The 24,100-nt window shown below is 46.1% G+C and overlaps 1 protein-coding gene across 1 annotated transcript in view; it reads right to left on the reverse strand.

Annotated features, from left to right (window-relative positions):
- Window positions 1–503: 503 nt before the first annotated feature.
- LOC124598017 (ionotropic receptor 75a-like) overlaps window positions 504–24,100 on the reverse strand; it is a 157,038-nt gene continuing 133,441 nt past the window's right edge. Inside the window, exon 7 of the mRNA XM_047135975.1 lies at window positions 504–650. Within this exon, the coding sequence (XP_046991931.1) occupies window positions 504–650 (147 nt within the window). The remainder of the gene's footprint in view (window positions 651–24,100) is intronic.

The raw sequence follows: 24,100 nt of genomic DNA on the forward strand, positions 1-24,100 counted from the left end.
GATTGAGGGGGGACATAGAAGCAATTCAGAGGCGGGATGCTAGATTTGTTACTGGTAGGTTTGATCATCACGCGAGTGTTACGGAAACGCTTCAGGAACTCGGGTGGGAGTCTTTGGAGGAAAGGAGGCGTTCTTTTCGTGAATCGCTACTGAGGAAATTTAGAGAACCAGCATTTGAGGCTGAGTGCAGTACAATTTTACTGCCGCCAACTTATATTTTTCGGAAAGACCACAAAGATAAGATAAGAGAGATTAAGGCTCGTACAGAGGCATATAAGCAGTCATTTTTCCCTCGTTCTGTTTGGGAGTGGAACAGGGAGAGAAGATGCTTAGTTGCGGTACGTGGTTCCCTCCGCCACGCACCGTATGGGGCAATGCGGGGTATGTACGTAGATGTAGATGTACTACACAATGGCATTAGACCGCTTGCGTGTGTGTGTGTGTGTGTATGTGCGCGAGCGTGTGCGTGTGCGTGTGTGTAAGAGGGGAGGCTCAGCACAAGTTTACGAGGCTGTCAGGTGCGGCTGATATTCAGCCGTGTGGGGACGCCGCTGCGACTCGTGCTGCTGATTGCAGACGAGCAGCACGCGGGAACGTACGGCGCGCCGCGCCGCGCGCTCCCATACGGCCGCACGCGCCTCCTGGCACACCTGCGTTAATCACGGGCCTGCACGCCCCGCTGCGCGCCTAATGGGGCCCTCAGCCAAGGCTGCCATTGTCGCCAGAGATAGCCGGCCGAGCGCCGCCTCCACAGCCCTGCACCGACACCCGACACACCCACAGGCGGCGTCTTGCCGGCCCTAAAGGCCACTCAAGGGAACAGCCCTTTGCCGACATCATGTACTGTCCACGAGTGAGTGGATTTCTCACAAACGTTAACTTTATGATAGGCTTTGTTTCCTGGAAACAAATACGAGTGCTATTTGATACACTACTGGCCATTAAAATTGCTACATCAAGAAGAAATGCAGATGACAAACGGGTATTCAGTGGACAAATATATTATACCAGAGCTGACATGTGATTACATTTCCACGCCATTTGGATGCATAGATCCTGAGAAATCAGTACCCAGAACAACCATCTCTGACCGTACTAATGGCCTTGATACGCCTGGGCATTGAGTCAGACAGAGCTTGGATGGCGTGTACACGTACAGCAACCCATGCAGCTTCAACACGATACCACAGTTCATCGAGATTAGTGACTGGCGTATTGTGACGAGACAGTTGCTCGGCTACCATTGACCAGACGTTTTCAGTTGGTGAGAGATCTGGAGAATGTGCTGGCCAAGGTAGCAGTAGAACATTTTCTGTATCCAGAAAGGCCCGTACAGGACCTGCAACATGCGGTCGTGCATTATCCTGCTGAAATGTAGGGTTTCGCCGGGATCGAATGAACGGTAGAGCCACGGCTTGTAACACATCTGAAATGTAATGTCCACTGCGCAAAGTGCCGGCAATGCGAACAAGAGGTGACCGAGACGTGTAACCAATGGCACCCCATACCATCACGCTGGGTGATACGCCACTATGGCGATGGCGAATACACGCTTCCAATGTGCGTTCACCGCGATGCCGCCAAACACGGATGCAACTATCATGATGCTGTAAACAGTACCTGGATTCATCCGGAAAATTGACGTTTTGCCATTCGTGCACCCAGTTTCGTCGTTGAGTACACCATCGCAGGCGCTCCTGTCTGTGATGCAGCTTCAAGGGTAACCGCAGCCATGGTCCCCGAGCTGGTAGTCAATGCTGCTGCAAACGTCGTCGAACTGTTCGAGCAGATGGTTGTTGTCTTGCAAACGTCCCCATCTGTTGAGTCAGGGATCGAGACTTGTCTGCGCGATCCGTTACAGCCATGCGGATAAGATGCCTGTGATCTCGACTGCTACTGATACGAGGCCGTTGTGATCCAGCACGGCGTTCCGGATTACCCTCCTGAACTCACCGATTCCATATTCTGCTAACAGCCATTGGATCTCGACCAACGCGAGCAGCAGTGTCGCGATACGATAAACCGCAATCGCGATAGGTTACAATCCGACCTTTATCAAAGTCGGAAACGTGATGGTACGCATTTCTCCTCCTTTTAACGAGGCATCACAACAACGTTTCACCAGGCAAAGCCGGTCACCTGGTGTTTGTGTATGAGAAATCGGTTGGAAATTTTCCTCATGTCAGCACGTTGTAGGTGTCGTCACCGGCGCCAGCCTTGTGTGAATGCTCTGACAAACTAGTCATTTGCATATCACAGGCCGGCTGAAGTGGCCGTGCGGTTCAAGGCGCTGCAGTCTGGAACCGCAAGACCGCTACGGTCGCAGGTTCGAATCAGCCTCGGGCATGGATGTTTGTGATGTCCTTAGGTTAGTTAGGTTTAACTAGTTCTAAGTTCTAGGGGATTAGTGACCTCAGCAGTTGAGTCCCATAGTGCTCAGAGCCATTTGCACCATTTTTGCATATCACAGCATCTTCTTCCTGTCGGTTAAATTTCGCATCTGCAGCGCGTCATCTTCGTGGTGTAGCAATTTTAATGACCAGTAATGTAATTACAGCTCATGTGCAACAAAATAATAATTGTATAATACGTCGACACCTACTGCGCCTGAAAGTAACCTGGGCGGAATTGGCAAAATTGGCCAATCGTGTAAGGTATATTACACAGACAGAAAACAAAACTCGCAACGCCAAGTAGGAGTTGTGCGATGTAGATGAAAGTTGGTAGACGTGTTCCTACATCTGAAACAAGATATCTGTTCATATTTCGCTTCAGGTGCGTAGAGTCTGTCTGTAAACTCAAGAGCGAACAGTGCTTTTGGTGGAGGAAGTGGCCTTTACCGGTAGAACGCTGCCATCGGCCTACAGGGGCACCCAAAATGTGTTGCCCGTTACCTGTGCAGCGATGTAGATCGGTGTGCAGTGGTATACGTCTTTTCTCTTCGTGGGATCTTAGTTGCTAGTGTCAGTCAGTTAACTTTGTATACTTACTGATATACTTCGATATCCGCAAGTGATGGATAATCGTCTAGCATTGCAAGAAAATGTGCAGAATACGAAGAAGTGGGGGTATTTGCGTAGTAACGAGCGTTCGATCGTCTCTAATGTTATTACAGGGTGTATTAAAGAGGCGACCCAAAAAGAACTGTTGGCTAATATTACCAGTCCTAATCAAAGGGCTGCAATCTATGCAAACGTCAGCCTCGTCCAATAGGACGCATAAGGAAGGAACGCGAAAATAAGCCGCATGTTTTAGTGGAATCGCCACAAATGAAAACTAATAATCTAGAGAGGAAACCGATCAAAAAATGGTTCAAATGGCTCTGAGCACTATGGGACTTAACATCTGAGGTCATCAGTCCCCTAGAACTTAGACCTACTTAAACCCAGCCAACCTAAGGCCATCACACACATCCATGTCATGTCCGAGGCAGGACTCGAACCTGCGACCGTAGTGGTCGCGCGGTTCCAGACTGAAGCGCCCAGAACCGCTCGGCCTCGGCGGCCGGCAGGAAACCGATCATTATAGACAGTTTCAAAATCACGTAAGATGGTGGTGGTGGTTGTTGGGATGTTTAAGGGGGACTAAACAGCGAAGGTCATCAGTCCCCCATCACGTAAGACGTTTAATGCTTATGGAACACTAAATCTCTATCTCGGTCATTATTCACCTCATTCTGAGACATATTGCTTGAAATATGTGCGCAATAGCTATTCTAAAAACTGCTGAAACTTTTTCGAAACATGTACATCGATTCTGGACTTCTAAGCAAAAAGCTTGACATACGTGGTGCGTTCACATATTAATTTTTATTTTTTGGTAATAACTTTATTTGTTAATATACAGCAATGTTATCCTCTTCAAAATATTCCGCATTACGTACTATTGTGCCAGTGCTTTTTCCAGTTCCCGGAATTCTTTAGGAACTGTTTCTTCGAGATAGTTTATAGGCCTCTTAACTGTGCATTTCAAATCTCATCCATGCTTGTAAAACCACTGTCCTTTAAGACCTGCTTTTAAATGTTTATGCCACTTCTATGCCCTTGGTTCACTCATAACAGGCTCACCAAAAGCAATATTTAACATTTCTAAAAATTTCATACACTTTATTCCATTTCTATAACAAAATGTAATCCAGAGTCCCTGATCTATTTTTATACAAAACAAATAATCGTTGATGCTACCAAAACACTTGTAACCTTTTTGACAGCTGACAACAGAGTAAATAGCTAATATGCATAACATTGTACATATACTTTTGAGACATGTTAACGAAGACAGTCACAAAACAGTAGTGCAAATCGGACTAATACAACACACAAAATTATAAATTTCTGCTTACTTTATAAAAACTCTTCGTGTTGCAAAAATTGTTAACTTTCAGTGCAGGCCTTCAAAGAAAACTTCTCTCTTTTAGTGGAAACACAAAGTAAGAACAAGCCTCAAATTCTACAGATTGATTGCATTGTATTGGGATCGTTTTACGAATAGCAATAGAGGAACATACAATAAAGTCACATGAACATGCATTCAGTTCTATGTCCTGACTTCCATTCTTATCTTAATATTATTTACTCTATAATGTTGTGTTTCGGAAGAAGCTATCGTTTTTTGTATTCCTTATGGTCTTAATCCATTTGTCTAAAAACGAACGCAGCCGAGGCGTATCTGTACACGGCGTCTCCACAGATTTAAAGTGCGCACCGCGGCAGGGCCGGTACTACGTTGTGAAATAGCCTGTAGACGCGCCTTGTGACATAGCTGGGTTGGCAGAGTGGGGACTCGCTCGCTCGCTCTTAAGTTCACCGATCTATAGGAGTGCGCTAGTAGCACCTCTATGAGGATGCAAATCAGCTCTGCTTTAATTACACACTGTAACTGTCTTGAGTGTCAGTTACCTTTGAGGTTGGCCGTAGTGAGCTGATAACTGTCAAGAATGCCTTTAGAGCGACAAAGACGTCATTATGAACACTTCACTGGGTTTGGTTGGTTGATTCGGGGGAAGTGACCAACAAAGCGAGGCCATCGGTCCCGTGGGATTAGGCCAACTCGTTTTATTTGTTCATGAGACCCAGAAAATATTAGATACAGGCTCCCAGGTAGATGCTATTTTTCTTGACTTCCGGAAGGCGTTCGATACAGTTCCGCACTGTCGCCTGATAAACAAAGTAAGAGCCTACGGAATATCAGACCAGCTGTGTGGCTGGATTGAAGAGTTTTTAGCAAACAGAACACAGCATGTTGTTGTCAATGGGGAGACGTCTACAGACGTTAAAGTAACCTCTGGCGTGCCACAGGGGAGTGTTATGGGACCATTGCTTTTCACAATATATATAAATGACCTAGTAGATAGTGTCGGAAGCCCCATGCGGCTTTTCGCGGATGATGCTGTAGTATACAGAGAAGTTGCAGCATTAGAAAATTGTAGCGAAATGCAGGAAGATCTGCAGCGGATAGGCGCTTGGTGCAGGGAGTGGCAACTGACCCTTAACAGAGACAAATGTAATGTATTGCGAATACATAGAAAGAAGGATCCTTTATTGTATGATTATATGATAGCGGAACAAACACTGGTGGCAGTTACTTCTGTAAAATATCTGGGAGTATGCGTGCGGAACGATTTGAAGTGGAATGATCATATAAAATTAATTGTTGGTAAGGCGGGTACCAGGTTGAGATTCATTGGGAGACTCCTTAGAAAATGTAGTCCATCAACAAAGGAGGTGGCTTACGAAACACTCGTTCGAACTATACTTGAGTATCGCTCAACAGTATGGGATCCGTACCAGATCGGGTTGACGGAGGAGATAGAGAAGATCCAGGTTGAGATTCGTTGGGAGAGTCCTTAGAAAATGTAGTCCATCAACAAAGGAGGTGGCTTACAAAACACTCGTTCGACCTATACTTGAGTATCGCTCATTAGTGTGGGATCCGTACCAGATCGGGTTGACGGAGGAGATAGAGAAGATCCAGGTTGAGATTCGTTGGGAGAGTCCTTAGAAAATGTAGTCCATCAACAAAGGAGGTGGCTTACAAAACACTCGTTCGACCTATACTTGAGTATCGCTCATTAGTGTGGGATCCGTACCAGACCGGGTTGACGGAGGAGATAGAGAAGATCCAAAGAAGAGCGGCGCGTTTCGTCACAGGGTTATTTGGTGACCGTGATAGCGTTACGGTGATGTTTAGCAAACTCAAGTGGCAGACTCTGCAAGAGAGGCGCTCTGCATCGCGGTGTAGCTTGCTCGCCAGGTTTCGAGAGGGTGCGTTTCTGGATGAGGTATCGAATATATTGCTTCCCCCTATTTATACCTCCCGAGGAGATCACGAATGTAAAATTAGAGAGATTAGAGCGCGTACGGAGGCTTTCAGACAGTCGTTCTTCCCGCGAACCATACGCGACTGGAACAGGAAAGGGAGGTAATGACAGTGGCACGTAAAGTGCCCTCCGCCACACACCGTTGGGTGGCTTGCGGAGTATAAATGTAGATGTAGATGTAGAAGGAGTGAAAAAGGCCATGCCCTTCCAAAGGAACCATCCCGTCATTTGCCAGAAGCGATTTAGGGAAATCACAGAAAACCTAAATCAGGATGGCTGGACACGGGTTTGAACCGCCGTCCTCCCGAATACGAGTCCAGTGTGCTTTCAATGAGTTTGAACGAAGTCGTGTGATAGGGTCACTAGCAGCTGGATATTTCCTCTGCGATAATGCAGAAAGACTTGGGAGGAATGTAGCCACTGTACATGACTGCTGGCAGCAAAGGTCACGGGATTTTAAGGTCACAAGAAGACAGGACTCTGGACAGCCTCGAGGCACTACCGAAAGGAAACCACCATCGTGTTCGACGTATGACTCTGGCTCATCATACTGCATCTGCAGCAGCAATGGTGATGCAGTTGGTACCACAGCAAAGCAACGAAATGTTGGAAATCGGGTACTCCAAGAAGAGCATAGAGCCAGACGTCCTGTAACTTGCAGTCCGATAACCTCACACCACCACCACTTGCGATGTCAGTGGGATGAAGCGAAAGACCATTGGAGGGCAGGGTGAAGATCTGTTGCGTTTTCGGATGACAGCTGCCTCGGTGCCAGTGATGGCCGTGTGTTGGTTAGAAAAAGCAAGTTGAGGGTCTGCAACTATATTATCTGCGTGCTAAACACGCTGGACCTCTACTTGGAGTTATCACCTGGGGTCTGATTTCGTACGACCCCAGAAACACTCTCGTACACATCCAGACTGCGAATTTGTACGTCAGTCTGGTGATTCGACCTGTAGCGCTTCCATTCCACGAGGTGCTTTTCAACAGGATAAAGCTCGCCCACATACCACTGATGTAACACAACATGTTCTACAGACTGTCGACATGATGTCTTGGCTCACACGATTACCAGAAAATCCAAATGAACGCATACGAGACACCATCGGGCGATAACTCCAGCGTCATCCATAAATAGCATCAGCCGTCCCTTTATTGACAGATCAAGTGCAACGGGGATGGACTTCATCCCACAAACGACTTGCGGCACCTGTACAACACAATGCATGTTCGTCTGCATGCCTGCATACAACATTCTGTCGCTTATACCGGTTATTAATGTTCGAGAATGTCACATTTGCATTGACTTACCTCGCGCTTACCTTAACCTGTGAGCTTGGAATGTTAATCTCTTAAATATGTTACTCAGACAAATGCATCCCCAGATTTTCATTACTCTAGATTAATTATTACTTGGTGTCGCCATTTGTTTTCTGTCAGAATACTGTAACCTCCCCGCGAAAATAAAAGACAATGATAATGAGCCAAATGTTGTCTTCCCACAAAACTGAATAATAAAAATGAGTCAAGCGTAACCTGCTTGCAAAATTAAAGAATAATAATGGCCCAAATGTAAACTCCCACAAACATTAACTAATGAAGATTGCTCATTAAACTCACAATAATGTTAATTAAGTAATGAAGCATGAACTGAATGTAACATCTCAACAGCAATAATTAAACCTGATAAATCTTATAAGGGCAGCTGCGCTGACCTTCGGCCCTGTGAAGTAATTAAACCTGATAAATTTTTACCTCAGTAAAACTGCATCTATATCTGCTCTTATTTTTCAGCACAGCTCCGTGCAATGCTGGCCCATATTTAACTTTGATTCTTGGAGGGAATGCATGGGAGATATTATTTAACTTGAAATGAATCTTTTTCTTTAAAACAGTTACTTTATAAGAAAATTATTACTGGGGCAATTCCTGAACAAATTAATTACAATTAACATATGTTATTAGCTGAGCGTAATGCTGCTTCATTACCTTCTATAACTATATACCTCGTCCCGAATCGTGACCAGAGATGCAAGGAGAGCACGCCGACGATGCATGCCGACGGCCGCTCAGTACAACCGTCCACTCGCTACAACTAATGCCGACTGACTACTACTGCATACAGAGAGCAACTCGCAACTGAACAACTCTCTCTGCCGACTCCACACACACTACTCAACTCTCGCGCGGTCAAGCGCAGACTAGCCACGATAAATAACTCTCTGGTCAGAGATTCTGTCATGCCTCGCCTTCGCTGGTAATGAATACATATGAAACGTACGCGTTTCAATACTTGAGAATAAAGTGCGAGGTGCAGTACTTCAAAATGTTCTTTAACACATACACGTCTGTTGTACCCCATGTGAAGAAAATTGTCATGTAACAGTAAAACTTTACATAAGAATGTAAAGTACACCAGCGGCGAGAACCAATAAATACCTTCCAATGGTAATATTCCTGGTGACAATATCACTAATGCGGAGCTATTAAATTCAGTTTTTCAAAATTCCGTCATCAAAGAAGATAAAGTAAATATTCCACAATTTTATGGTCGAGATGGCATGCCACTAAGTCTCATTCCAAAATATGCTGTCGCTCGACGACACATCCGTACCAAAAGAGTGGAAAGTCGCTGAGGTCACACAACTTTTTTTTTAAAATCTTATGGGACTTAACTGCTAAGATCATCAGTCCCTAAGCTTACACACTACTTAACCTAAATTATCCTAAGGACAAACAGACACACCCATGCCCGAGGGAGGACTCGGACCTCCACCGGGACCAGCCGCTCAGTCCACGACTGCAGCGCCCGAGACCGCTCGGCTAATCCCGCGTGGCTCACGTAACTACTCACGAAAGGATAAAAGATTAATAGACTGAATTACAGGCACTTACCAGTAACGTCAGTTTGCAGTATGATTTTGGAACCTACTGTGTTCAAACATTATGAATAATCTAACAGATAACAGCATATTTACGCAGTCAGCACCTTCAGAAGCTAGCTCTTTATTCGCATGAAGTAATGAGTGCTATCGACAGCGGATTTCAAATTGATTCCATATTTTTTGAATTCCAGACGACTTTCGACACCACTTCCACAAGATACTTTTTAATCAAAGTGGTGTGTCTATGGAGCATCACTCTAGACGTGCGACTGGATTCGTGATTTCTTGCTTGGACGGTGACGGTAAGTAGTATCCGACGGAAAATCATCGAGAAAAACAGATGTGATATCCGGCGTTCCCCAGTGAACTATTAGAGGCCACTTACTTTTTCAAATCTACATAAACAATTTAGTTAAGAACCAGAGCAGCCCTTGTGGATCGTTTGCAGATGATGCTGTAATTTAGAGCCTTGTAAAGGCATCAGTAGATCAAAACCACTTCCGAAATGACTTCAACACGAAATCTGTATGGCCCGAAAAGAAGGAAAAGTGTGAGGTCACCCGCATGAGTGCAAAAAGAAATATGTTAAATTTAGATTATATGATAAATCGCAAAAATTTAAAGGCTGTTAGTTAGACTGAATACCTAGGAATTTCAATTACAAACAACTTAAATTGGAACGATAACATACACTGACGTCCAAAATTAAACCGCTATTCCCCCATCTTGTGTCTAACTCACGCTATAATCAAACAAAATGTCAAGAGATGTCCGTACAATTGGACAGTCGGGTCAATGGAGAACCACGTCAATGATTACTGGACAGAGTAGTGTTTGCCGGGTAGCCACACCCCCAATCATTGAGTATACGGTCACAGACGGTGCAGTATGGCACAAAGAAGACCCCTACCAGACTCTCTGCGGTGGAGGCCATAAGAGAAAAGGAAGCAGGACGGTCGCAAACTGATGTGGCCCGAAGGCTTAATGTAAATCGTACCGTTGTTTCTCAGATATGGCGACAATTTACAAAGACTGAAACAGTATCCTGAAGACCAGGGCAGGGCCGACTACGTGTGTTATCACAAAAACAGGACCGTTATTTGGCTTTAATGGCACGATGGTATCCCCTTAGTACTGCAAGGCAACTGGCATCTAACCTTGCTGTATCCACTGGACCTGTTGTATCGAGACCAACGATATACAGAATGTTTCGGCAGTTGTTGTTGTTGTGGCCTTCAGTCCTGAGACTGGTTTGATGCAGCTCTCCATGCTACTCTATCCTGTACAAGCTTCTTCATCTCCCAGTACCTACTGCAACCTACATCCTTCTGAATCTGCTTAGTGTATTCATTTCTTGGTCTCCCTCTACGATTTTTACCCTCCACGCTGCCCTCCAATACTAAATTGATGATCCCTTGATGTCTCAGAACATGTCCTACCAACCGATCCCTTCGTCTGGTCAAGTTGTGCCACAAACTTCTCCCCAATCCTATTCAATTCTTCCTCATTAGTTATGTGATCTACCCATCTGATCTTCAGCATTTTTCTGTAGCACCACATTTCGAAAGCTTCTATTCTCTTCTTGTCCAAACTATTTATCGTCCATGTTTCACTTCCATACATGGCTACACTCCATACAAATACTTTCAGAAATGACTTCCTGACTCTTAAATCTATACTCGATGTTAACAAATTTCTCTTCTTCAGTCTACATTTCATATCCTCTCTACTTCAACCATCATCAGTTATTTTTCTCCCCAAATAAACTCCTTTGCTACTTTAAGTGTCTCATTTCCTAATCTAATTCCCTCAGCATCACCCGACTTAATTCGACTACATTCCATTATCCTCGTTTTGCTTTTGTTGATGTTCATCTTATACCCTCCTTTCAAGACACTGTCCATTCCATTCAACTGCTCTTCCAAGTCCTTTGCTGTCTCTGACAGAATTACAATGTCATCGGCGAACCTCAAAGTTTTTATTTCTTCTCCATGGATTTTAATACCTACTCCGAATTTTTCTTTCGTTTCCTTTACTGCTTGCTGAAGATACAGATTGAATAACATCGGGGAGATGCTACAACCCTGTCTCGGAAGAGAAGCCTTTATTGTTGGAGACCTTCTGTATGTGTACCTGCAAAATGGTTCAAATGGCTCTGAGCACTACGGGACTTAACATCTGAGGTCATCAGTCCCCTAGGCATAGAACTACTTAAACCTAACTAACCTAAGGTCATCACACACATCCATGCCCGAGGCAGGATTCGAACCTGCAACGGTAGCGGTCGCGCGGTTCCAGACTGAAGCGCCTAGAACCGCTCGGCCACTTCGGCCGGCCGTATGTGTTCCTCTGATGCTTCTTCAGTCAAGGGAACGTCTAGAGTGGAGTCGTCAAAATGTCACCTGGGCGGTCGAACGGCGGGCCAATGTTCTTATCGCAGATGAGTCCCGATTTGGATTGGAGAGTGATTCCTGACGCATTAGTATGTGGAGGGAACTTGGAACACCGTTTCAGAATCCAAACATTGTGGAAACAGATCGACATCGAAGAGGATCGTGAATGGTGTGGGCAAGGATTATGTTGACCACTCGAACACCACTTCATGAAATTGTACAGGTGAGTAGGCAGGGTTTAACTGCTGTCAAGTATCGTGACGATATCTTCCCCGAGACGTCATGTGCGGTTGTTGTGAGGTGGAGTCAGCCCAGACTTAGTACTGAGGGACGATAATGCTCGGCCTCATAGGGCACAGGTGTTTCATGTTTTCTTGGAAACGGAGGATAGTGCAGGAATTTCGTGGGCTGCTCGCTCTTACGATTTGAGCCCCATAGAGCACGTCTGGGATGCGCTAGAGAGAAACGTTGCATGACGTCAGAATCTACCAACCACTCTCTAGACTAGCGAGCAACTCTGCTGGAAGAATGGACATTGTTACCCCAACATGAGACTAATGACATCATCCACATGTGTGCCCCACCGTTGTCCGGTCTGTATTGCAGCAAGGCGTAGTAGCAACCCACGCTGAGCAAATTAAACAGTTGTCGGAACGTGCGTGCAAATCCATTAAGTTGGAAAAAACGAAGAACATTTTTGTCTACCGCTAAGCATGTTGCAGTTGTTTACGTTCTGTGTTCTTTACATTATTTCTGCTTTATTATCACCTGCTTACACTGTTTCGTTGCAAAATACAGGCAACCTTGCAAAATTTCCGTTTGTTGCTTTAATTGTGGACACCAGTGTAGATAATGTAGTTGGGACGCAAACCATAGGCTACGTTTTATTAGCAGAACGCTTAGAAGACGCAACAGGTCTTCTAATGAGATTGACTACACAACGTTTGGTCGTCCTCTGGTAGTGTTTTACTGCGCTATATGGGATCCTTACCAGGTAGGATTGACGAAGGACGTCAAAAAATTCAAAGAATACCAGCTCATTCTGCATTACGGTGTTGTACTGGAGAGAATTTCACGGATATGATGAGTGAGAAGGGATGGCAATCATTAAAAAGAAGGCGTTTCTCATTGCGGCGAGATGTTGTAACGAAATTTCAATCACCAACTTTCTCCTCTGAAAGTGAAAATATTTTTTCACTAACCTCCGTAGGGAAAACGATAGCCATAAGAAAATAAGAGAAATGAGGGTGTATTTATATACACTCATCAAAAAAGTTTTGCCTCACCTCGGTTCCGAGAGTTCCGGAACCTCTACAGAAAACTGGAATAGAGATCAACAAAAACATCAGTTCCGCCCTTTTTATTGCTCATGAAAACTGCACATTGCATGGCGTGCCACCATAGAGCGAGACCCTCAGAGGTGGTGGTACAGATTGTTCTACACACCGGTACCTCTAATACCCAGTAGCACGTCCTCTTGCATTGATGCATGCCTGCATTCGTCAAGGCATATTATCCCCAAGTTCATCAAGACACCGTTGGTCCAGATTGTCCCACTCCTCAACGGGGATTCGGCGTAGATCTCTCAGAGTGGTTGTTGGGTCACGTTGACCATAAATAGCCCTTTTCATTCTATCCAAAGCATGTACGACAGGGTGCATTTGTGGATAACTTGTTGGCTACTGTAGTCGAGCGATGTCGTTATCCTGAAGGAAGCTATTCACAAGACTTTCACGATGGGGGCGCGAATTGTCGTCCATGAAGACGAATGCCTCGCCAATATGCTGCCGATATGGTTGCACTATCGGTTAGAGGATGGCATTCACGTACCGTACAACCGTTACGGCGCCTTCCATGACCACCAGCGGCTTACGTCGGCCCCACATAATGCCCCCCAGAACAGCAGGGAACCTCCACCTCGGCTGTCGGACCCCCTCCGTCTAACAGGCGCTGCTCATGCATGATTGTTTACATCTTTGGGCGGGGTTTAGTGACATCTCTGAATAGTCAAAGAGAGTGTGTCTGTAATACAATAGTCACAGTCAACGTCTATCTTCAGGAGTTCTGAGAACTGGATTGCTGCAAAGTATATAAGTGTCCATTTTTCCCACGTGCTGTTAGAGAGTAGTAGAGTAGAGAAGTAGTCTGAAAGTGTTTCTAAGAACCCTGTGCCACGAACTTATGTGTGAATTGCAGTGTAGTCAAGTAGATGTAGACGTAGTCTGCCACTGACATTGATGTCAGTGCACAGGAAGAGAGCGGATGGCTTCAGAGTGGACTCTCCGGCGTTGCTGACGGATCCAGTTTCCCATGGTGTCTTGCACTTCCTTATCACAGGTCAGCTTCTGACCTATCAGAGATTGTTTTACGGGGCTGCAGGAATATGAGTCACATGGAGATATATCGTGGCTGTAAGGACGATGTTCAAGGCCTCGCATCGAAATTTTTGAAAAAGCTCGAAGCTCTTCTAGCTTATAATATATTATGTGGCCTAGTGTTGTGCTTGAGAACTACTATCTCATTCGAGAGCTTGTCGCTGCTCTTGTTATCGATCCACGCTTAAGTGCACTCCGTTAATTCTATCTGGTAAGGATCCCACACAGCGCAACAGTACTCCAAGAGAGGACGGACTAGTGCAGTATAGGGAGTCTCTTTAGTAGATTTGTTGCATTTTCCTTCTTTAAATAAAACGCAGTCTTTGCTTTGCCTCCCTCACAAAGTTTTCTATGTGTTCATTCCAACTTAAGTTGCTCGTAATTGTAAGTCCAGGGTATCTAGTTGAATTCACGTCCTTCACATTTGACTGATTTATCATGTAACCGAAGTTCAACGGATTCCTTTTTGCACTCTTGTCAATGACCTCACATTTTTCGTTATTAGGGGTCGATTGCCGATTTTCGCGCCGTAGAGATATCTTTACAAATCGTTTTGCAATTTGTTTTGATCTTCTAGTGACTTAACTAGACGATGAGCGACAACATCATCTGCAAACAATCTAATACGGGTACTCAGATTGTTTTCTAAATCATTTGTTTAGATAAGGAACAGCAGAGGACCTATAACAGTATCTTGGGAAATGCTAGAAATCACTTTTGTTTTACTCGATGGCTTTCCGTCAGTTACTACGAACTGTAACCTCACTGATAAGAAATCACGAATCCAGTTACATAACTGAGACGATCTGCCATAAGCACGCAATTTGCGTACAAGCCACTTGTGAGGTACAGTGTCAAAAACCTTCTGGAAATCTAGGTATGCGGAATCAGTCCCAAATCCCTCGTGAATAGCACTCGACACTCGTATGTGTAAAGAGCCAGTTGTGTTTCACAAGAACGATGTTTTCTAAATCCGTGTTGAGTACGTGGCAATAGACCGTTCTCTTCGAGGTAATTCATAATGTTCGAACACAATATATGCTCCAAAATCCTGCTGCACATCGACGTTAATGATATGGGCCTGTAATTTATCGAATTACTCCAACTACTTTTCTTGAATATTGGTGTGACCTGCTGAACTTTCGAGTCGTCGGTTATTGATCTTTCGTCAAGCGAGCCGTTGTATATGATTGTTAAGTATGGAACTACTGCATTAACATTTCTTACGGGAACCTAAATGGTATTCAGTCTGGACCGGAAGACTTGCTTTTATTAAGTGATTCAAGCTGCTTCACTGTGCCTAGAATATCTACTTCTTAGTTGCTTATGTTGGCAGGTGTTCTTGATTCGAATTCTGGAATATTTGCTTCGGCTTTCTTGGCGATGGAATTCCAGAAGGCTGGGTTTAGTAATTCTGCTTAGTCAGCACTGTCGCCGATCCTATTTCCTGTGCTATCGCGCAGAGAAGGGATTGATTGTGTCTTGCCACTAGCCTGTTCGAGCATCAGCCACTGTTGCATTACTGCTCAGCATTAACTATTGCACACAGTTGTACCCAGGCGATTAGTACTGGTCCTTCTTCATCAAAAAAGAAACTGAGCGCCTCTTTTATGGCCTTCTGGGCACTGGGCAGATGGGGCTTTTTTTTACGAGGACAGCCGGGGTGCCGACACTCCACTCTTATCCGTTTTGAGGCAGCGATGAAGTGTTGACACCATGTTTCATCACGTGCCACAGTCTGTGCAATGATGCAATGAAATCCTTTGCTTTCTCTCCGTGTCTCAACAGGTGGCTCAGTGAACATGGCTCATTAAACACCCTTCCTCGCCATCTTGTGATTTTGCATAAAATTCGCCACGAGGAAGCTTCTTGTTATTTATGTGTTACACAGCTTCTTTGCTTAGCGAAAACCCAACATCTATGTGACGGGTGGTGATCCGAATATTCGTTCGCATGGCCCGCATCTCGTGGTCGTGCGGTAGCGTTCTCGCTTCCCACGCCCGGGTTCCCGGGTGCGATTCCCGGGGGGGTCAGGGATTTTCTCTGCCTCGTGATGACTGGGTGTTGTGTGGTGTCCTTAGGTTAGTTAGGTTTAAGTAGTTCTAAGTTATAGGGGACTGATGACCATAGATGTTAAGTCCCATAGTGCTCAGAGCCATTTTTCGTTCGTATGAGCACCTTCACAACGAAAATCGTGGCACCAGTGGTGCCAACGTGCTCCTACCCAGGGCGTGGCACGTGCTTGATGTTTAATCGTTGCCCCTCACAACGCTGACCCCATCGGAATATTGTGCAGAGTGCAAGAGACTGCTCCACACACACCTCTTTCAATTCGTTAAAAATATGTGAAGCATGCTACCATTCTCTGGGGAGAAACTGGATAACCGCTCTTTCTGCTGATTGGGAGGAATGTATCACGCAACGAAGTGGGGAAACAACTCTTCTGAAATGAAGAAGCCGTTAACTGGTTCAAATGGCTCTAACAAGGGAACCTCCCCGTCGCACCCCGCTCAGATTTAGTTATAAGTTGGCACAGTGGATAGGCCTTGATAAACTGAACACAGATCAATTGAGAAAACAGGAAGAAGTTGTGTGGAACTGTGAAAAAATAAGCAAAATATACAAACTGAGTAGTCAATGGGCCACATAAGCTCCATAATGGACTTTGTGAGATCAGGAGCGCCGTGGTCCCGTGGTAGCGTGAGCAGCTGGAGAACGAGAGGTCCTTGGTTCAAGTCTTCCCTCGACCGAAAATTTTACTCTATTTATTTTTTCATAGTTATTATCTGTCCGTTCGTTCATTGACATCTCTGTTCACTGTAATAAGTTTAGTGTCAGTGTTCTGCGACCGCATCGCAAAACCGTGCGATTAGTAGACGAAAGGACGTGCCTCTCCAATGGGAACAGAAAACATTTGTCGCAAGGTCATACGTCAACCGATTCCTCCACAGGAAAACACATCTGATATATTCTATACGACACTGGTGACGGCATGTGCGTCACATGACAGGAATATATTGTCGACCCACCTAACTTGTACACTTGGCGAATGGGTAAAAAGATTCTTCTACCTTGCCCGATTTAGGTTTTCTTGTGGATGTGATAATCACTCCCGAAAAAGTGATGAAAACATAAGAGTTTGTCACATAAACTGAAAATAAAAAATTATAGTTTTCACTCGATGGAAGACTTGAACCTAGGACATTTCGTTCAGCAGCTGCTCACGTTACCACGAGACCACGGCGCTCTTGCGTTCCCATCGTCCTTAATGTTGCATATCTTCCCTTGAACTACTCAGTTTGTACATTTTGCTTATTTTTTCACAGTTCCACACAACTTCTTCCTGTTTTCTCAATTGATCTGTGTTCAGTTTTTCAAGGCCTATCCACTGTGCCAACTTATAACTACATCTGAGGGGGGTGCGATGGGGAGGTTCCCTTGTAAGCACTATATGGGACTTAACATCTGAGGTCATCAGTCCCCTAGACTTAGAACTACTTAAACCTAACTAACCTAAGGAAATCACACACATTCATGCCCGAGGCAGGATTTGAACCTGCGGCCATAGCAGCAGCGCAGTTCCGGACTGAAGCGCCTAGAACCGCTCGGCCACAGCGACCGACAAGAGGCCGCTAACTCTGCTTGTGCGGATACCACTACGGTGTCTGTTGGCAAACACATTCTCCCACTAGAACTGCATTCAGTGCCGATACAGCAAAGGTTCCCTTTTTTCTTGGGCACACCTTGTAATTCAACCTGCATTTGGCTGTCAAAAAGAAAAAGCAACTAGATTTTATTTCCCCACAGAGTCGCCACCACAATTCAAACTAGCGGCACGATTCTTTGGTGAAGGAATAGGCAAGGTGATGTCATAGGTCGCTGTGGCACAAGCTTATTTATCCCTTTATCAAAGAATAGTATCGCCTTATGCTTCTGAAAGTTTTTGACTGTGTCCCTGAGCCCATCGCCGATCTGTAAGTGATGAGTGACCCGCCGAGACTTCATCTTGCGGAAGAGATGAAAGTCGCTTGGAACTAAGTCCGCCCTACATTGACGACACTGAAAAATCTGCCGGGGAAAAATTATGAAGTTTTCCTTCGTACGATTTGCAGTATAGCGTGGCCCAGTATCGTGAAGAACAATGCTTCCTTCGCAACGTGCACAAAAGTTCTGGTGACTTAATCTCCCTGTGACAACGTTCATTGACAAGATTATTCATTGTAGGAGGTAATCGATAATTTTATACTGTAGACCTCCTTTGAAAACCACTTTGTTTGGCAAGATCGCTGCGTTAACACAATTGCTGGGTTACAAGTATCGGCAATATTTATTTCCATCCTGAGATCCATAAAACTGGGCACTGGTAGTTACATCATACGATGCTTACACAATTCCGTCACATGAGGACGATACAATATGCAGAAAAGTCGAGGCATTACAATAGCATGTAGTCCTCTTGTGACAATCTGGTGTAAGCACTGTATAATGTAAATATCACTGCCCTGTTTTATTGCACACTTGGAATACCGTTGCAGTGCCTCTACTTTTTGTGCATATTGCGTAGTTCTCATGTGACAGTAACTACCACCGTCTGGTTTTATGAATATGAGGATGATAATATCGCCGAAACTAGTAATCCAGTAATCATGTTAACACAGCGACATTGGCAAATAAGGCAAATAAATTAGTTTTTACAATAAAGACTAAAGTATAAAGTTAAAAGAGGGTTTTCCTTGAAATCTCAGACACATATTCAGAAAGTTCAGAAATTGTGAACACACCGATTTTGTCAATATCTTGCATAAGTGCCTCAGTCACATCTGAGTATCTACCTCGAACACTTTCACCATGTGCTTCTGAGTGACAGTTCTGAATTTCCTGCACTAGAGTCATGTCCACATCATCGTACACAGGACGCAATCGAGATGAATCTGATTGTGGGGAACGAATAATAGAACGTACCTAACAACAGGCTGACGGTGCAATAACTTCAATCGCTTGCAGCCTACTAACTGTCCAACGCCACAGAAAGCTTACTGATGCAACGTGAATCTCAATGTCTTCTTTCCAAACCACGCTAGTGCCATGAAGCAACAAGTATACGTTTATTTCTAATAGCCAATCGGAACATACTTCATAAACAGCCCTCGGAGAATGAGAGGACAGTCTACAGTACGCAACACAATTTAAAGACTACGTGTTTGAAAACCCGTAATTGTCTCCCACTGAGCGGCTGAACTTTGAAATTTGGCTTGAGGGTGCCTACTGCCTTCCTCTGTAACTGTGCAAAAGAGGGACATCCCCAAAGTCAAGCTTGGGGACAGCGACGCAGCATACAGCAAAGTTTTGACACATGCAAATAAAAGGCCAGAGCTCAGAAGTTCGTGTGAAGTCTACAGTGGGTTAATGATGTCACATTGACACGAAATTTCAGCACAATTCCGCTTAAAGCCTCGGTGGACACGTAAAAAGATAGTAAGACCACTACACTCCTTATTACCCACATTTCGTCCTTGGTTAATGCTTCTGCGAGGAAGGTCAGACCCACGACACCTAGAGTTCAACTCAAGAGGGTTGGATGACCGAGTAAAGCATTTCGAACGCACAACCACTCAGAATAGACACAAAAAGGCCTAAGAATGTGGCAGAAAGACTTCCAATAAAACCACTCCTTCCCCAGTGGCGTTCATTTTGATACATTTCACTTTTAAAAGGTGTGTAGTGCGATGTACAACATTACGACGTTCTTAACAAATTTTGACACTGCTGACACTCCCCCACCCCCTGCAGGACGATTCAACTACTTTCAAGGACATCGTGGGGATGCAACCACATTCACCGTGGTCTCGCCACTTGGTTGACACCTCTGCGATGGATGTCAGACCTGCGACGCCTGGAGTTCAACTCAAGAGGGTTTCTTATGACTGGCTGAGGAAAACATTACGAATGCACCTCCGCCGTTTTGCTTTAGTGTCCCAAGCAAAAAAGGGTGTCGATGCTTTTTCTTCCCTCCTTCTTCAGGCCATACTGTGGCATGTGTGCGGACGGGTGAGATATTGACAAGCACTTAAATGAAATACACTCCTGGAAATTGAAATAAGAACACCGTGAATTCATTGTCCCAGGAAGGGGAAACTTTATTGACACATTCCTGGGGTCAGATACATCACATGATCACACTGACAGAACCACAGGCACATAGACACAGGCAACAGAGCATGCACAATGTCGGCACTAGTACAGTGTATATCCACCTTTCGCAGCAATGCAGGCTGCTATTCTCCCATGGAGACGATCGTAGAGATGCTGGTTGTAGTCCTGTGGAACGGCATGCCATGCCATTTCCACCTGGCGCCTCAGTTGGACCAGCGTTCATGCTGGACGTGCAGACCGCGTGAGACGACGCTTCATCCAGTCCCAAACATGCTCAATGGGGGACAGATCCAGAGATCTTGCTGGCCAGGGTAGTTGACTTACACCTTCTAGAGCACGTTGGGTGGCACGGGATACATGCAGACGTGCATTGTCCTGTTGGAACAGCAAGTTCCCTTGCCGGTCTAGGAATGGTAGAACGATGGGTTCGATGACGGTTTGGATGTACCGTGCACTATTCAGTGTCCCCTCGACGATCACCAGTGGTGTACGGCCAGTGTAGGAGATCGCTCCCCACACCATGATGCCGGGTGTTGGCCCTGTGTGATTCGGTCGTATGCAGTCCTGATTGTGGCGCTCACCTGCACGGCGCCAAACACGCATACGACCATCATTGGCACCAAGGCAGAAGCGACTCTCATCGCTGAAGACGACACGTCTCCATTCGTCCCTCCATTCACGCCTGTCGCGACACCACTGGAGGCGGACTGCACGATGTTGGGGCGTGAGCGGAAGACGGCCTAACGGTGTGCGGGACCGTAGCCCAGCTTCATGGAGACGGTTGCGAATGGTCCTCGCCGATACCCCAGGAGCAACAGTGTCCCTAATTTGCTGGGAAAGGGCGGTGCGGTCCCCTACGGCACTGCGTAGGATCCTACGGTCTTGGCGTGCATCCGTGCGTCGCTGCGGTCCGGTCCCAGGTCGACGGGCACGTGCACCTTCTGCCGACCACTGGCGACAACATCGATGTACTGTGGAGACCTCACGCCCCACGTGTTGAGGAATTCGGCGGTACGTCCACCCAGCCTCCCGCATGCCCACTATACGCCCTCGCTCAAAGTCCGTCAACTGCACATACGGTTCACGTCCACGCTGTCGCGGCATGCTACCAGTGTTAAAGACTGCGATGGAGCTCCATATGCCACGGCAAACTGGCTGACACTGACGGCGGCGGTGCACAAATGCTGCGCAGCTAGCGCCATTCGACGCCCAACACCGCGGTTTCTGGTGTGTCCGCTGTGCCGTGCGTGTGATCATTGCTTGTACAGCCCTCTCGCAGTGTCCGGAGCAAGTATGGTGGGTCTGACACACCGTTGTCAATGTGTTCTTTTTTCCATTTCCAGGAGTGTATAAAAGGGTCCCTCTGAGGCACCCCAGGTCCTCAACACCGTTGGTTCGACCCGAAAACCATTAGGCCACTTCCACTTTAAAAACATCACTATACAGAGACACTCCTTCACCGCTCTATATCCTCAGGCGGGACAAGCAACACGCTCCACACTACGGCCTTAGTGGCCGCATATGAAATCAGAGGGATGTAGAAAGGGTAGCGCATTTGACTGGTGGGTGAAGATTAACAAATGAATCACCCTTATCTGTTGCGGATCTCGTTCAAATTTCGTAGAAAGTTTTTGAACGGTCTCTAGTGGTACCACTCTGAATACCAAACCAAAACTGGCCAGTAAGGCAGCAGCCTCGAAATGTTTCTAGAAAAGGGTTGAATCCTCTGGAGGTGTGTCAGCAGTCGTAAAATTTGCCGAGAAAGTCGTGATGTTGCGCGTCTCACTACCAACTGTCATTTTAGAACGCGAAATGCATGAACATAAGCGTTCCTAAAAGGGGGTGGTTTCATTGACGCCTTTTATGCCACTTGCTGAGGCTTTTGCGCATCGATTCTTGGCGGTGGTGTGTCTGAAATGTCTTCAGTTTGCCACTCACATAAAACCAGCGTGATTTCAACGCTATGTGCCACTGTTCTAACATCCATTGTACAGGCGTCAAGCGAAGGGGCGAAATGTGAATAAGAAGGTATGTGCAGATCTCCCCACCGTGTGACATGTTAACGGAGGCGTGGGCAGATTTACGGTGAAATATGGTGCTAGTGTGACATCACTGACCCACCTTAAGGCCGACAAGAACTTCTGGGCCATGGCCTTTTATTTACATGTGTCGACACCCTCCAGTTTGAAGCGGTGCCGAGACCGAGAGAGACTTCGCAGGGTGCCACGCTATTGTACCGCTACAGAGAAACGTTGGAGCCCCTCTGCGCCAAATTTCCAACTTCTGCATTGCAATGTGAGACAATTACGGGTTTCGAACCAGTAATCCTTTAATTGCGTTGCGCAGTGTATTTTCCATGTAAGATTTCTAAAAGCCGTTTATTTATTTTATGGTATTTGTGAGCCGTAGCGCCATTGAGTAAGTAGACTGTTCTGGCTGGCGGCACTGGCTCAGGTGTAACATCGACTACCGCTCTTGCGGCCCCATTGCCAAAATCTGTGAGGAAGAGTTGGTATCTGTGGGTTTTGTCCTTAGAAGGTCTCTGCTTGCCAATATATACCGGGTTCGCTGCCCGAGAAGGAAGCACGAAGTTTGGGGATTGGAGGTCACGAGGTCCGAGGAGCTGAAGGCACGAGCTGCGCAAGGAGGGCCCGCCCAGAGCTAAGATACCGGAACACTTCACCGGAATCAGCATCGACTACAAGCAACAGGCCGACATCCTGTCGGTCGGTTGGCAACATTCGTGTCGGATGACCGTTCGTGGCCTGGCTGCCCTTTTCTACCTGGCTTTCATCGGCACCATTCAGTAACCCCTGCGACGCCCCGTGGATCCATGGAATTGCTTGCTGGTAAAGGGGAGTAACATAGCGTAATCCTAGTGGCGATTTGTTTCATAAGCCTACCTGCTCTCCTTATTACGTACACAGTGGCAGCTGTGAGTTATATGTTTGCACCTGTTACTGACCTTCAAAGTAGTTACCAGCTTTGTGTAGAACCCGTTGCCAGCGATGTGGAAACCGTAGTATACCGTTAGCAGAGCCTGTTCTGTCGATGGTGCGAATGGAGCAGTCTACTGCCTGTCGAATCTCTGGAAAAGTTCTGAAGCGAGTGTCACCAAGTGGTTCCTTCATCTTCGGAATCATTCAAAGTAATGAGGACTTAAGTCGGGGGGTATGGTGGATGGTACAGGACTTCCCAGACCCATCGCCCGAACAGAACAACCACAACTTGCGCTGTATGCGCCCGCGCATTGACGTGCAAAATGATTGGTGGGTTGCGCATAAAGTGTCGCCGCTGCTTTCTCGAAGCTGGTCGTTTCTGGAGTATTACCTGTGACCAGCTTTGTGAAAGAAGCGGCGACACTTTCTGGTTCTTGGACGTACTTTCTGCCTTAAACGAGGACAAATCCTACTCGCTCTTTCCTCTTCGACAGGTGGGGGCTTAAATTTTTTTGCAGCTTTTTGTGACTGCGTCTCGTGTCTGCCCAGAAATGGGACAGTGATAAGCGAGGAGACACTGATCCAGGACTAGGTGCAGAGAGGTGGACTTGAAGTGGCATCTATTTGACACAGGGTTCTGGTAGAGGTCGGACACAGTGGTCCAATCTCCATGCAACTTGGTGTAGGGACTTTCGCTCGGCGACGGGAGCACACTACGGACACACGAAATTTGCTTCTCTACCATTGCGTGAGGCTAAGGTGAGAATCCAAGCAGCACCTCGAGGTCTGCTGCTGTAATGAGCGAGTCAGCCACGATAAGAGCTGCGCAGCTCGGAGAACTGAGTTCACATCAGAATGGACAGTGATGGAATTCAGCTTAGATAACGTCGAGAAAAATCAACTGTAATATGGGTAAAATGGGGAACCGAGCCTATTCAAGTGGTGTTTATCATCTTCCTTCTCCCTCACTCTGTCACATTAGCGTGGTCACTCATTCAATGACTCAGTTTTGCGAGACTATATGCCGTGATGTTTG

Source organism: Schistocerca americana, chromosome 1 (assembly GCF_021461395.2).
Source record: "Schistocerca americana isolate TAMUIC-IGC-003095 chromosome 1, iqSchAmer2.1, whole genome shotgun sequence".
NCBI lineage: Eukaryota > Metazoa > Arthropoda > Insecta > Orthoptera > Acrididae > Schistocerca > Schistocerca americana.